This window comes from Sphaerodactylus townsendi, linkage group LG03, assembly GCF_021028975.2.
Source record: "Sphaerodactylus townsendi isolate TG3544 linkage group LG03, MPM_Stown_v2.3, whole genome shotgun sequence".
In the NCBI taxonomy this organism is placed as follows: Eukaryota; Metazoa; Chordata; class Lepidosauria; order Squamata; family Sphaerodactylidae; genus Sphaerodactylus; species Sphaerodactylus townsendi.
This window is the reverse complement of record NC_059427.1, coordinates 169268832-169283617: the sequence shown is the minus strand read 5'-3', so window position 1 is coordinate 169283617 and position 14786 is coordinate 169268832. Positions and strand designations below refer to the sequence as shown.

General features: G+C 45.5%; 1 protein-coding gene across 3 annotated transcripts in view; it reads right to left on the bottom strand.

Moving 5' to 3' along the window:
* Positions 1-14786, bottom strand: part of LOC125430061 (tensin-2-like) — a 130066-nt gene that overhangs the window by 18421 nt on the left and 96859 nt on the right. For all 3 annotated transcript variants that reach the window (XM_048491749.1, XM_048491751.1, XM_048491750.1), the window contains exon 4: positions 1544-1582. In XM_048491749.1, coding sequence (XP_048347706.1) covers positions 1544-1582 — 39 coding nt within the window. The remainder of the gene's footprint in view (positions 1-1543; positions 1583-14786) is intronic.

Here is a 14786-nt window from a genome sequence, read left to right as displayed (position 1 = left end):
CTGGATCCCACCCACAGAGAAGCACCCAGTTACAGATTCACTGCTATTCCCAACTGCTTTTTGTCACCTTACAAACATCACGATTGGCTCACTTACTAAATGAATGCACATCTCTGCCTCTAAGGCTAAAAGTGGCACGTTGGATTGTGTTTTGGAAAGAACCTGAAACCAATGCAGGAAGACTGGCATCAGTGTAACACAATTCTCGTGGCACACAAGAACTAGGGACCTTCTGTATGCCAAGCAGGGGCTCTGCCACTGAGCCACAGCCCCACACTTTGGTAGGGCTGCTGACTTTCCTTCTAGTCCTGGATGGGTCTCCAAGAACTATGGCCATTTCTGGAATCTTGAGGATTCGCAGAGGCGTAGCGGCAACCGGGTCAGGTGGGGAGTGATGTCCCGGGCGAGTGGCATGGCAGGGGCGTTCCGGGGCGTTCCGGGGCAGGGGCAGATGGCACTGCGGCAGGGGGGCAGGGTGCATGTGTAACCCCTATGATCAGAATGAGTTGACCCAGAAAGGGGTGGAGACTCAAAGCAGCAGAGGCTGCAAAAACTGGTGAAGTTGGAGGAAGCAAGGCTACCAGGCTGGGACCTTGATTTAATCCGTTATAAGCTCTTAACACCTTGTTTAAGGTAATTGCAAAGATTGTTGGGAACTAGTGGGAAGGGAGTTGGTTATTTTTGCTATAATTGTAAATGTTAGAATTTATTGTTTCAGGGCTTGCTATGTATGTAATTGATGGGAGTTCGTTTGGGGACCTTCATCATCTTGGATCCCATTCACCAAGCCTCCAAGTCTTCATAAGCCAACCACCAGCAGGAAGAATTTGGACTTGGCATTTATCAGTAGATTGTCAAGATAAGGACTTGAAATGCAACCTAGAAGGACTGTAAATTGTTAATGTTAAATGTAAATGTTAAAAGTGTTATTTGTTAAGTAAACCATTTTGTTTTAAAATTTAGTTCTTTGCAACTCCTTCCAAGTTCTGCCCCACAGAACCCACAGTTAGAGGTTACACATGCACGCCCTGGGCAGAGTTTCCCCTCGCTCCGCCCCTGCGCAGAGATGCCACTACAAGATGGCTGCCATGGAGCCAATCATAAAATGGCTGCTATGGAGCCAATCACAAGCCAAGCAGAATTTGCTGTTTCCAGCTGTGAGCTCCCCACAGACAAAAACAGGATGCCTTCTGGGCTTTTCTGAAGCATCTTCTACTCCACTGAGGCGGAGACAAAAAAGTCCTGTCACTTTAGTAGAAGCGTTGTGTTTAGAAATGAGAAGCTGAAACTTTCCATGGGGCCTGGAGGTAAACAACATCAATCACCTGGTAAACAGTACCTCCTACTCATTAAGCCTTTATTAAAGGAACAGGGTGTTTTTCGCCAATCAAGATGGCAACTGTATTCTGAAGTGATCTCTATGTACCAGAAGCCAGGTCCGCAGCTAGCATTCCTCTCCTAGTCATACCAATAGAAAGAGAAACTGACAGAAGCAGGGATGGAGTAAGGACACAGCTGAGGGACAACTGTTGATGTCACTTACCAGTTCGGGTGGAGGAGGTGGCTGGCAGGAGGATGGGACCTGGAAACGAGAAGAACCGGAGAGTGATGAGTCCAGTCACAGAGACTTATTCAGATGGAGGCTTCTTAGTTTGCCAGCCTTCCCAGAAACCCCTTACAAAGTTCTGAAGTGATGTCCCTAGTAACTCCTCCTCCTCCTCCTCCTCCTCCTGTACGCAGGAGGGAAAAAGTCTCTTGCTCAGCTCCTTGAACAGCCTGTGTAAGCAGCACAATTCGCACCTCTTCCCTCCACCCCTGCCGCCCACCCTCGTCAGGGTGTTTTCTTTGGCCTGGGCTAGTTACTTCCAATGACAGCACATACATAAGTGGCGATTCATGATGGCCAACGCAAGGAAAGGCACTATATATAGAGGAACATAAACAGACTGGTCCCCACCCCACCCAAGAGGGAAGCACAGAGAGGCTATTGAGCTCTCCTCTCCCTCATCTCACCTGGTCCAACTGCCTTGGCATCCCTGAGTGACCCAGCAAAAGAGAGAGAGAGATTGAAGGCCCCGTCTCCTTCGCCCTCCGTGGCTCCAACTTTCACAAGCAAAAAATCTCCTCCCTCCTCCTCGAAGTGTGGTCTAGTGTTTGGCATGTCTCAGGAGTGGCTCTCTCTCTTTTTTTAAGCAAATCGTTTTTAGTCAGAACTGACAACTCTGATTCAGTTCAGTTCGACTGCAATTCGTTTTGCTGGCTTTCACGGGGGATGCTTGAGCAACCAACTGGTTCGGCTCGCACTCTGCTCATCACCTCCGAGAGGAGTGTCAATGTTTCATTGAGCAGGTCAGGGGCTTGCAGGCTGCGCCAGTCCATTCGTCAAGTTGCTTTTCCTGCTTTGCAACAGGACAGTGGAATTGGCAGTATTTAACACAGGCTCATTCTCACACACACCAGCAGCTGTAATCCCCCCCCCCCGTCCCATTCCACACAACTCCACTGCTGTCGTTGCTCGTTGCCTCGTTGCCAATTGCATAATTAAATACTGATCAAATTAATCACTCAGCAAGAGATTATTATCAAACATTATATTTTTGTTTCAAAAGTCTTTACCCTTTGGTGTCATAAACCCATGTCAGCATTTAGGCTGTTTTGTACACGGGCTGAAAATATCCTTAGATAATAATGATAAAGTGCTGTCAAGTTGCAACTGACTTATAGCAACCCCCGAGCAGTTTTCAAGGTAAGAGGTGGTTTACCAATTGCCTTCCCTTGCAAAGCAACCTCAGTCTTCCTTGGAAGGCTCCCATCCAAGTATTAACCATGGCACACCCTGCTTAGCAGCCAAGTTCTGATGAGCTCAAGCTGAGAAGTGCAATTCCAGCTGCTCCTTCGATAATGCTATCGAGAATAATGTAAACATTCAGCATCTGTGCATAGCTATGGGGGTCATTGACTTTCACCCAAGTAAACTTTGCTGTGAGAGGACTATGTACTCAGGGTAGCCGATTCTCCTTCCTCGAGATTGGGGATGGTTAAAGGCGAACCGATCAGTTCCATCAGCTATGCAGGGCACCACTTGATTCCATACTCTGAAGCACTCTGCAAGGATAAGACTCCCGTCCCAAACTCTTTGCTGGCTTCAGTCAGGACTTTGTTATAGAACGTACGAGAATCTAAAGCAGTAGTCTTCAACCCGTGGACTAAGGCAGTGATGGCGAACCTATGGCACGGGTGCTAGAGGTGGCACTCGGAGCCCTCTCTGTGGGCACACACACACAGAGTTCGTCATTTGGGAGGCAGAAAATCAACCCGCCCCCCCCCCCCCACACACACACACATCTAGGCTGGCCTTGGCCACTGAGCACGATGTGCAAGCACCACAGTGAGCAGGGAGGACTCGGCAGGGGGGCCTGGTGCCTGTGCTCTGGGTGGCTGCTGCCGGGGGGGGGGGGGGCGGGCGCGCAGAGGAGGCAGAGATGCTAGAGAGGCACAGAGCGGTCTGCGCGGGACTTGCTGGAGGCTAGAGCAGGCTGGCCCCTGCTCAAGCGGGTGGGGCGGAGGAAGAGGGAGCCAACCAGTTTTTTTCTAAACTAAAACCTCAGCATTCAGGTTAAATTGCTGGGTTGGCACTTTGCGATAAATAAGTGGGGTTTGGGTTGCAGTTTGGGCACTCGGTCTCAAAAAGGTTTGCCATCACTGGACTAAGGCCTTCAGGTGAGTCAGAAGCAGTGGTGGGATTCAGCAGGTTCGCACTACTTTGGCAGAACCGGTTGTTAAAATGGTGCTTGAAAAAAAATCAGTTGTTAAATTATTTGAATCCCACCACTGGTCAGAAGCCCCCACACAGATGCAATTTTTTTGTTTTTCAGAAGGATATGCTGCTAAGGTCCACACACAATAATACCTTCTGTGTTTCCCTCTATCAACTTTCCAGTCTCTTAACTCTTTCCTTTAAACTCTCCCTGGGTAGGTATTATTGGCACCTTCTGTTGGAATAAGCAATGTTTGATATACAAAGAGAAGACGATCCTGCAGTGGGCAGTCAGAGGTCAGTTAGAGAGGATAGTGAATTCAGCACCTTCTCTCCTGATAAGTGTCATTCCTTGACTGTCTCAAATTGCTACTCTAAGGGCAATATTCTGCTTTTTTCGTTCCACAATATACTTTCTGGCCATTTACACACTTGTGGACTCCTCCGAATTGAGCGTGCATCCCATTTGTGTCAGATTCTCAGTTAAACACACATCTCCGCCCCCCTCTTCAGAACTCACCACGCTCTCAGATCAGATTCTCCTCGTGGTGTCTGAAATTGGTCAAAGTGTGACTTTTCCTCTCCTTCCACAGGGAAAGTGAAGGAAAATACAGTGCATTCAGCCTACTTCGGGTTTTTCCAACCCTTCCCCACCTTTTCCCGCCCACAACAGTAGCAGTTCAGTCCACTCTTCGGGCCAACATTTTAGGAAGCCTAGAAGGCCTTCTTTTTAAAAAACACTGTAAGGTCTATTGCAGGAGCAACAGACCAAAAAACACAACAACAACAACAACAACAACAACAACAACAACAACAACAACAACAACAACAACCCTGTGTTGTTTTTAAAAGAGTTAAATGGAGCAACCCAACTGGAAATTACAGATGCAACAAAGAAGTGTGTGTGTCGGGCAAAACAGCCACTTAGCTTGGCTCAGCTGTCCCTGGAATAATAATAATAATAATAATAATAATAATAATAATAATAATAATAATAATAATAATAATAATAATCATTATCATTATCATTATCATTATCATTATCATTATCATTATTATTTAGGCACTTAAAAACAATTGGCGCTGACAAAATCACCATAATCACTATATGTCAGCTGCAAAAGGCCACCCTACTCGGCTCTGCATGCATTATTTGTCGATACATCACACAGTCCTAGATGCTTGGGAAGTGTCCGACGTGTGATGTAATACAAAATCCAGCATATTGATCTTGTTTGCTGTGTATAACTGTTTTGTATCAATAATAATAATAATAATAATAATAATAATATTGATCTTGTTTGCTGTGTATAACTGTTTTGTAATAATAATAATAATAATAATAAGAAGAAGAAGAAGAAGAAGAATAGTAGTAGTAGTAATAGTAGTAGTTTGGATTTATATCCCCCTTTCCTCTCCAGCAGGAGACTCAAAGGGGCTTACAATCTCCTTGCCCTTTCCCCCTCACAACAAACACCCTGTGAGGTGGGTGGGGCTGAGAGAGCTCCGTAGGGCTGTGACTAGTCCAAGGTCACCCAGCTGACGTGTGTTGGAGTGCACAGGCTAATCTGAATTCCCCAGATAAGCCTCCACAGCTCAAGCGGCAGAGCGGGGAATCAAACCCGGTTCCTCCAAATAGAATGCACCTGCTCTCAACCACTATGCCACTGCTGCTCCTAAACAGGAAAATGTAGGAAAATCACACTGCGAGGCGAAAAACCCTGGGTTAAGTACTACATGCATCGATGGCCTCTTTCTCAGTTAGTGATGTAGCTAGGAGCCTATTCCTATCTCTGTTCTTCACTATCAAGTATGTTAATTCTCGAATAAAGCTTTTGCTTCACTTTGACCAGTTTTGTGCACCTCCATCGTGTTCATCACTCTGCCAACATCTACCAGCTGCTATAGAGCTACGACAACAACACACTATTTCTGTCACTCACCATAATGTGTAAAAAACAAGGATGCATGAAGCTGGCCTTTTCATTTTGTTACCACATTTTACAGCTTTTCACTTACATGCAGGCAGCACTGGTGTAGCTGAATCACTGGGTTTCTTAACACCATTTATATACCCTTTACATTTTTAAAATATTATAGACAATCGATAGTGTTATAGACAATCATTGGGCCATTTAACTACAATTAGTACAAGAATAGCTTTAAAATGGCATAAACGAATAGAAATAACTGGCTGTTAGAAACAAAAAATGGCATGAAAACAAGGACTGGGGCTCAATTTGAATAAGGGAGGAATAAGCTGAAACGGCAGGAAATGCAAAATTCAGCAACCTCCCAAATAAAGACAAATGTTTGTCTCTAGAAATATTCATAGAGGTCTGCAGAGGCGTACCGGGGGTAAATGGCGCCCGGAGACAAATTGTCTCCAGGACTCCCCCAGCTCCGCCCCTGATGCCTCCAGGCTCCACCCCTGCCCTTGACCCCGCCCATGTCACCATGCACATGGGCAAGGTCTAGGGTGCCCACCTCCCGCCCCAGACTCCCCCTGCCAGCTGGGAGCCCAGTCGGCAGGAGGGGGAAAGGAAGGGGAGAGTCCAGGGTGCGGTTGAGGGCGCTTGGAGGTAGCAGGAAGTCCTGCTGCCTCGTCGTTTTTGCATGCCTTGACTGATACGGACGGGTCTGCGATAACGACAAGGCAGCAGGACTTCCTGGTCACGTGATTTTGTGCCCCTCACGTGACCAGAAGAGTGGCGCCCGGGGACAAGGGGTACCCCTTATCCCTAGGTAGATACGCCACTGGAGGTCTGTCTCTGCCAGAATTCCTCAGATAAAAAATAGCAAATGTCAAAGTTGTCAGTAATTTTTAAAGAATTTTTTTTCTTGGGGGGAGGGGGGATGGAAGGAGATTAACCTCAAAATACTACACTCAAATGGGTATAACAATGGGTATAACAAACTGAGTACAGATGTTTTTTGTCAGAAAAAAGCTGCTTTGGAAAGGCAAGATCTGGAATGGAGAGGTGTTGTAGGAGCATGTGTGAATAAACCTTTCCCCCACCTACCAATTTCTGACTTCCTCCAACCCTTTCTCCCTTTTCACCACCTGGTATTCTATGGAAGTCTTTGTATAGGAATAAAAACTCGGACAAATAACAATGGAAATATAATGATTTTTTTTTGCCATTAAGTCACAGCTAACTTACGGCGACCCTGTTTAGGATTTTCAAAGCACAAGTCACTGGGAGATGGTTTGCCATTGCCCACTTCCACGTCATGCTCTGGATATTCCTTGGGAGCTCTACCATCCAAGTACTAGCCTGGGTTGAGGCTGAAAGTATGTGACTGGCCCAAGGTAACCTAGCAAGTTTCCATGGCAGGGTGGGAATTCAAGTCTTATTTCCCAGATCCTAGTCTGACACTTTAACCACGATTTGATTACGTACACATCTTAGATCTTGACTGGCTGCACACAATATATTATGCAAAAGTTTGGAGGCTGGTGGCTATAGGATAGTCCTCACCTAGCAGAAGGAGATCAGTGGATTTTCAAAATCAAAGTGGAAACCAGATAATGCACATTAGTACACCTTTCTCTATCCTGGTTCCCACAGTCTGCAGCAAAACCCTGTTCCAAACCTCAATACTGTGTCTTGTTAAGTGGTAGTCAAGTCAGTAGGCAGCAATTACCCACTTCTGTGGAGGAACTACAATTCCTTTTGTGGTGTTATTACTAGCCCTGGAACTAGACAGCAACTGTGGATATTGGATACACTGTGGAGGCCCATGTGCTCCCAATATGATGTGTTGCCAGTTCACACAGACAGGTCTAACTGTGTGTCAGTTCACACAGACAGGTCACATAGTCAAGATCTAAGATGTGTGTAAAGGATTATCAAATAATGACTTAGGATTTTCAAAGCTAAAGACAAACAGAGATGGCTTGCCATTGCCTGCCTCTACACAGGGTTGGTGGTCCCCCATCATTAGTAACACATACATATGTATATGGATATGTATGTGTGTGTTTGTGTGTATAGCCACTATGGATGCATCTTGTTCACAGCTGTACAAAAAGCAGTACTTGCATGAAATCCTTCACTGAACAGCTCTGTTCCAGAAACAGGTCCTTCCCATCTTCCCCACATTATCTTGGCCACATGCCATCCATAAATGATTGCAGGATTAAGAAGAGTTTATTTGTGTTGCTGGAGCCAGGAAATGAGAAGCTCTCTGGTCCTTATCATCCCCTGAAGACAGGGTAGATCCTCTTAGATGCAACATAGGGTAGATGGCAGTTACAAGCTCTGAAATGTTTGTGGGTGATACTGTGTTTTGGCCCGGGTTGCCAGATTTAAAACTGCTCCCTCTAGTTATGCCTTTAATAACTGTTTGATCTACAGCAAATAGCAGACAATGCCCATTTATGCACTTGTGGTCTGCCTCACATTGAGTGTTAATTCCCTTTGGGTCAGATTCTTGGCTATGTGCACATTTTCCCCACTCCCAAACTCACAGCAGCACAGATCAGAGAATCCCCATGGTTTCTGAAAGTGTATAAAATGTGACTTTTCCCCTGCCTTCACAGGGAAAGTGACAGAGAAGGCCATGCGTTAATCTCTTTTTAGGTTTTTTTCTCGCTCTTCCCCACCTTCTCCCACCCTAGTTCCCGCATTTGAGATTGAGACCAGAGAGGCTCTTTTAATTAATTTTTAAAAACTAAAAGTCTAGCAACGGAGCAATGGATCCTGCCCGCGAAATAACAGAGGAGAAAAGACAGCCAACAATAACAACAACAACAACAACAAAGGTGGCAGGCAAAGGAAACGAGGAAGCAGTGGGCAGGCAGTAGTTCTACCATTATATTACAGAGTAACCAGAAGGACTTTTTTTTTTACTTTAATGGTAAAGATCTATTGATGGAGCCATGGACTGGGGCATACATTGGGGCATACATTGGATGGAGCCATGGACATGGGGCATACATTGAAAATGCTGGGGGGAAGAATTAGGACTAATAAAAGGAAACACTTCTTCACGCAACGTGTGATTGGTGTTTGGAATACGCTGCCATGGGAGGGGGTGATGGCCACTAACCTGGATAGCTTTAAAAGGGGCTCGGACAGATTTATGGAGGAGAAGTCGATTTATGGCTACCAATCTTGATCCTCTTTGATCTCAGATTGCAAATGCCTTAGCAGACCAGGTGCTCGGGAGCAGCAGCCGCAGAAGGCCCTTGCTTTCACATCCTGCCTGTGAGCTCCCAAAGGCACCTGGTGGGCCACTGCGAGTAGCAGAGAGCTGGACTAGATGGACTCTGGTCTGATCCAGCTGGCTTGTTCTTATGTTCTTATGACTCTTTAAATCCAGCAAAATAATGCTAGACAAAAGAGGGGAAACAAACAAAACAAGGCATCAAAAAGGGAGCTGTGAGAAAACAAGCAAGGAAGCGACGGGGGGGTCAAAGTGGCAGCCCAGCTCAGTTAGGGACACTTTCCAGCAGGGTAATCTGGTGAGGACACAAAACTTCAGGGAAACCCACCTGTGAGGCAAACAGCCCTGAGGTAAGTGTTGCATGCATAAATGGCATTGTATCCACGCCATGAAAAGCTGCAGGTACCCATTTTCACACAGTAAGTCTCTATTAAAAGGGGCTGAATGTTTTTATTCGGGTCAACTGGCAACCTTAAATGGTCCTTAGCCACCACACATAGGGTGGCCAGTGGGGCTTCTTTTCTACTATAATGTGACTGATTTTATTCCATTTTGTCCAGTTAGATGAAATTTTCCCCTCATCGAATGGAGAGAAAGTGTGTGTGCCGTCAAGTCACTGCTGATTCATGGAGACATGGTACGGTTTTCAAGGTAAGAGACATTTGGAGGTGGTTTGCCATTTCCTGCCTCCATGTGGGCTAAGAGAATTCTGAGAGAACTCTGACTGGCCCAAGGTCACCCAGCAGGCTTCAGGTGGAGGAGTGCGGCATCAAACCCTAGTTCTCCAGAGTCCTCCTGAAGCAGCCATTTTGTAGTTGTGCTCATAATCCTGTGTCAGCATTCTAAAGGTGTCCAGAAAAAGGTTGTGGACCTTTGTCATCTCAAGATCAGATAGAATTCCAGGAGATCTCCAGGCCCACCTGGAGACTGGCAACCCCAAGAGAATAGGGAGTTCTGGGCTGTGCTTCTACAGAACTTAAGCCCTTTTCCTGGGTCTATGAGTGGGGGAAACACACATGAGAGCAGCTTGGGTCTGGTGTGCAAGGCCACCAAATGCCACTGCATGACTCCCATTCCAAACCTCCCAGCCACTGCTTAACCACACTATATACATTGCTAAATGAGTCAAGTTGCAGCTCTCCTATAAAGAACAGACAGACAGATTAAACATTCTGAACTGCTATGGCCGGTTAATAAATACACCCTGATTGCAGAATCCACTGTAGGATAAGCCGGTTTAGAAGAAACAAACAGTGAGTGGCAAAGAGCATTTTGTGATGTGCAAATGTCAGTGGGTCCACAGCGGAAGAGCAAGACTGGAATCCACATGAGCACTTTAAAGACCAACAACCTTTTGAAAATCAAAGGTCCTTCATTAGATACAGAAGGAGCTTCGACTCTCAAAAGCTTACGCCCTGGAAATCTTAATTTGTAAGGTGCTACTGTAACCCCCATGCCCTGAATGGATTGGCCCAGAATGGGTTGACCCAGAAGGAGGTTACAAATGGCGCCCAACCAACGTGGGGCTTGGAAGTGAGATTGCAAATATAAATTGCTTGCAAGGAAGTGTGCAGCAAGTTGGGGGTTTGATCCCCATACAATTGTTTTGTTATGTGATGTAAGTTCAAGAGATGTTGCTGTGTTAATTTGAAACACTGTTTGGAAGTTGCATGAAGGAAGGGATTCCAGTTGCAATCCCCCATCCCTTCTGCAAACTGCTTGGCTGAATTGCAACAATTGCTGTAAAGAGTTTTGCAAACGGCCAGTGCAGCTAAGCTTAAGGGAAAGACAATGTTCTGCATTCAGATGCACCAAATGTGGTTCCTCCAAGTACAGGAATCTCTGGGGAAATCATTGTTTAATGATTTCAAAAGTTGCATTGCAATTACTGTCGGGACGACAGAATTTTAGTGGGGGAGAATGTAACCCCCATGCCCTGAATGGATTGACCCAGAATGGGTTGACCCAGAAGGAGGTTACACTACTATTTTCTATTTCTATTTTTTTTTATTTTACAGAAAAAGAAAATGTGATACTCCCAACTCATGCTGGTAATGTGGAAGAATGGGCAAAATGAGGGGGGGGGGATGATGATTGTTGTTGTTGTGAGGATAGGAATGTTACAGGCACACAAGAGCCCCCTCCAGGATCTACAAAGAGTTAGAGGCTGTTGGACATTTTCTCCATTGCACTTACAGGAAAAGTGCCAGGCTGAACTAACCCCTGGGCGTCAGAAAGCAGCACGTGCGAAGACGCAGGGTAGCTCTCTGCCACCCTATCATGGTGGATAATGGCAGAGCCAGCCTGCGGAAGAAGAAAGCAAGCTAAGGTGAAAGCTGGCAGGTCACGGTCCCCTTGCCAAAACTGACTGTCAACATGCCTGTAATTACAAGGTGCACCAGGGAAGATACAATTAAGCAAGCAAAGGGGATGCCCGCCAGGCTTTAACGTAAGGTACTTTGGTGCCTCTTTCGTTAATAGTAAAAAAGTAATTCCATGTGATTGGGGGGGGGGAGGGGGTGTGTGCTTTCTCCCCTGAAGCCCTGGAGGGAGACTTTATTCAGCCAGATGATTATAATACCCACAGATTGTGAATTAAAAAAAACAAAAAAACAGCACGGCTTTTCAATCTGCTAGATCTTGCCTCTCTGAATGATTGCTTCTTCTAGCAGAAACAAAAAAAACAGACACACGGGGCACACCCTTTCTCTACATCTACCTATTATACTGCTTCTCAGTATAATTTGCTTTGATGGCAAATGTGCAGGTGAGATTTGTGGCCCAGGTGGGTGGCATGAAGACAAGTGTCACCATGCAGATGGCAGATTCAATTACATGACTGATAAGAGTACTGTCGGATAGAGGATTGCCTTGAAAATGGGGGTTGAATTGAACACAGTAGCGCTGACACAGGGAACAGTTGTGTTTTTTTTCTCTGAAGATGGAATGTTGCTAGAAAAGGATTCTTTTTACCTGTGGGCAGGGATCATGCCACTGTTGCCTGTTGTGTGTCTGTTCACTTAGAAAAGAATCCTCAGTTTGTTCCTATGCATTTTATTTATTAATTTTATCTGCTTTATTTATAGTCTACGGTCGATTTCCCACTGAAAAAATGAATGTAGATTCAAACCAGTTTGGAAAGATTCGGCACCTTTTGATCACAGTTCCATGGTCCCCACTGCAGCTTGTGGCCCCCAAACGATCCTTGTTCCCAGCATCACAGCAGCAATGCAGGACTCCCCACTGTTGGGGGATCGAATGCGCGATCCGCTCAGGGGCTTTCCTAATTGGCTGCTGCATTGTGTTGGGGCGGGAATTTTTTTTATTTTCCACCTTGTGGATCCCTGTCTGCACGAGCATGCGCAGAACGACTCTACGCGGAGACGAAGAAATGGGCGATTTAAGCAAAGCCCTGTTTCCACACGCCTCCATGAGTTGGATCCACATGGATACGACGTGTAGCACAGCTTTATGTTGCCTTCTACTCAGTCAATCAGTCAAAACCGGCCCCATGTTGCTTTGCATCCATGTGGATCTCTGGTCCATGAAATAAAAAAAGGCTGCGCACACATTGCGCACAACCCACCGCATTCTCATTGGATGGGAGGCTCCACATCACCACCAGCGGAGGAAAAAACGAATCTGGATTCAACCCCCGAACTTCCCCACCGCTCCAGATTCCACACGTGTTTTTCAAAAAGGTGTACTTGCAAGCAGGTTCTAGAAAAACACGTGATGGGGGGTGGGGGAAGAGCGCCAGAAACAGGATGAATGCGTGTTGGGTGCTGGTGAAGTGGGGAGTTCTGCACCAAACTTGGATAATTCCCGTGAGTATCTTGTGTTTAATAGTCAGTGGGGAATCGACCTACCTTTCTTAATGAGATTAAAAACAGATTACAGAGAGTAAATCAATGCAGTTGATCAGATGAGACATCTATTAAACAATGCAATAAGGCTAGGATTATAGCAACTAGAAACAGAGCAAAAATCATTACACATAATAACTAAAACAATGCAGAACAGGGTATTACAAAGGTAGAAAACAATGCAGCAAGAACTACAGCACAGACCGAGTTTTTAGAGAACTAAATTAATTTGTTCTCCAGCCTTAGGTACAGAAAATCACAACCTCAGCTTGTTTACCTCGAAACAGAATAAGAACACTGAACAGTTAGCTACAGATACCCTGTTTCCCCGAATATAAGACATCCCTGAAAAATAAGACAGAGTAGAAGAAGAAGAAGAGTTTGGATTTATATCCCCCCTTTCTCTCTTGTAGGAAACTCAAAGGAGCTTACAATCTCCTTGCCCTTCCCTCCTCACAACAAACACCCTGTGAGGTAGGTGGGGCTGAGAGAGCTCCGAGAAGCTGTGACTAGCCCAAGGTCACCCAGCTGGCGTGTGTGGGAGTGTACAGGCTAATCTGAATTCCCCAGATAAGCCTCCACAGCTCAGGTGGCAGAGCGGAGAATCAAACCCGGTTCCTCCAGATTAGATATTAGATAGTAGAGGTTTTGCTGAAGTGCGAAATATAAGGCATCCCCCGAAAGTAAGACATAGCAAAGTTTTTGTTTGGAAGCATGCCTGACGAACAGAACACAGAAAAATAAGACATCCCCTGAAAATAAGACATAGCGCACCTTTGGGCGCAAAAATTAATATAAGACACTGTCTTATATTCGGGGAAACACGGTAGTACGACAGGCATTCTTGGTTTGAAAACGATGTTTGGATCAACAGAGCTTTCAGTTTCCTTTGCAGAAAATGTATGTAGAAAAAGTTACATTTGCAGTTTCAGGGGCCAATAACTGGAAGAAACGCTCCCACGCTTCTTTAATCCTGCAAACTATGTAAAATAGTTGTTTGGGAGAGCATTTTTTATAAAAGCTAATACATTAACAGGACTGCAGTCTATGCCACAGTGGTGTTTTCATTTTTTGTGATTCCATTTTCTGCATTGCTTGACATGTCTGATACTTCTTTTTTTGCACTTTTGAAAACCCTAGTCCTGTTGCATTGCTTTAGCAATCTCGTGCTATTTGATTACATTGCTTTATATCATGTAATCCATTTTGAGTCTGAAGTCGAAATGGGTCTGTAAAGGAGCAGCAGTGGCGTAGGAGGTTAAGAGCTCGTGTATCTAATCTGGAGGAACCGGGTTTGATTCCCAGCTCTGCCGCCTGAGCTGTGGAGGCTTATCTGGGGAATTCAGATTAGCCTGTACACTCCTCACATACTGATTTCAGCTGGGTGACCTTGGGCTTAATCACAGCTTCTAGGGGAGCTCTCTAGCCCTCACCTCCACCTTCTACAGGGTGTTTGTTGTGAGGGGGGAAGGGCAAGGAGATTGTCAGCCCCTTTGAGTCTCCTGCAGGAGAGAAAGGGGGGATATAAATCCAAACTCTTCTTCTTCTTCTTCTTCTAAATATATTGAGTGAATGAATAAATGAATAAGCCTTTACTGGCATACAATTGTAACAAAATATAAAAGGATAAGAAAAATACAACTGTAAATATAGCAAATAGTGATGGAGGTTCCCTGATATGCTCATTTGCCCCCCATGAAAAGCTTCTGGCTATGGGCCTGCTTGGCGGGCACCAGAAAAGGTATCGGTGGATGCCATGGCAACCATTGGCATCATGTTGTGGACCCAAAGGTTCCCCTTTTCCTGTTTGCCCCAAACGATTACAATGGGAATGTGCAAACAGGCAGGTTTTTCATGGAGCAGTGACTTGGGTGGCCCAAATGGCAAAGATACTCTCAAGTAAGCGTGTCGAGGCTTGTAGCCTTAGACTGCAGTTTGAAAGGATTTTTAGTCTCTCGCTTGCGTTCTTTTTCATTGCCTTCATCTGACAG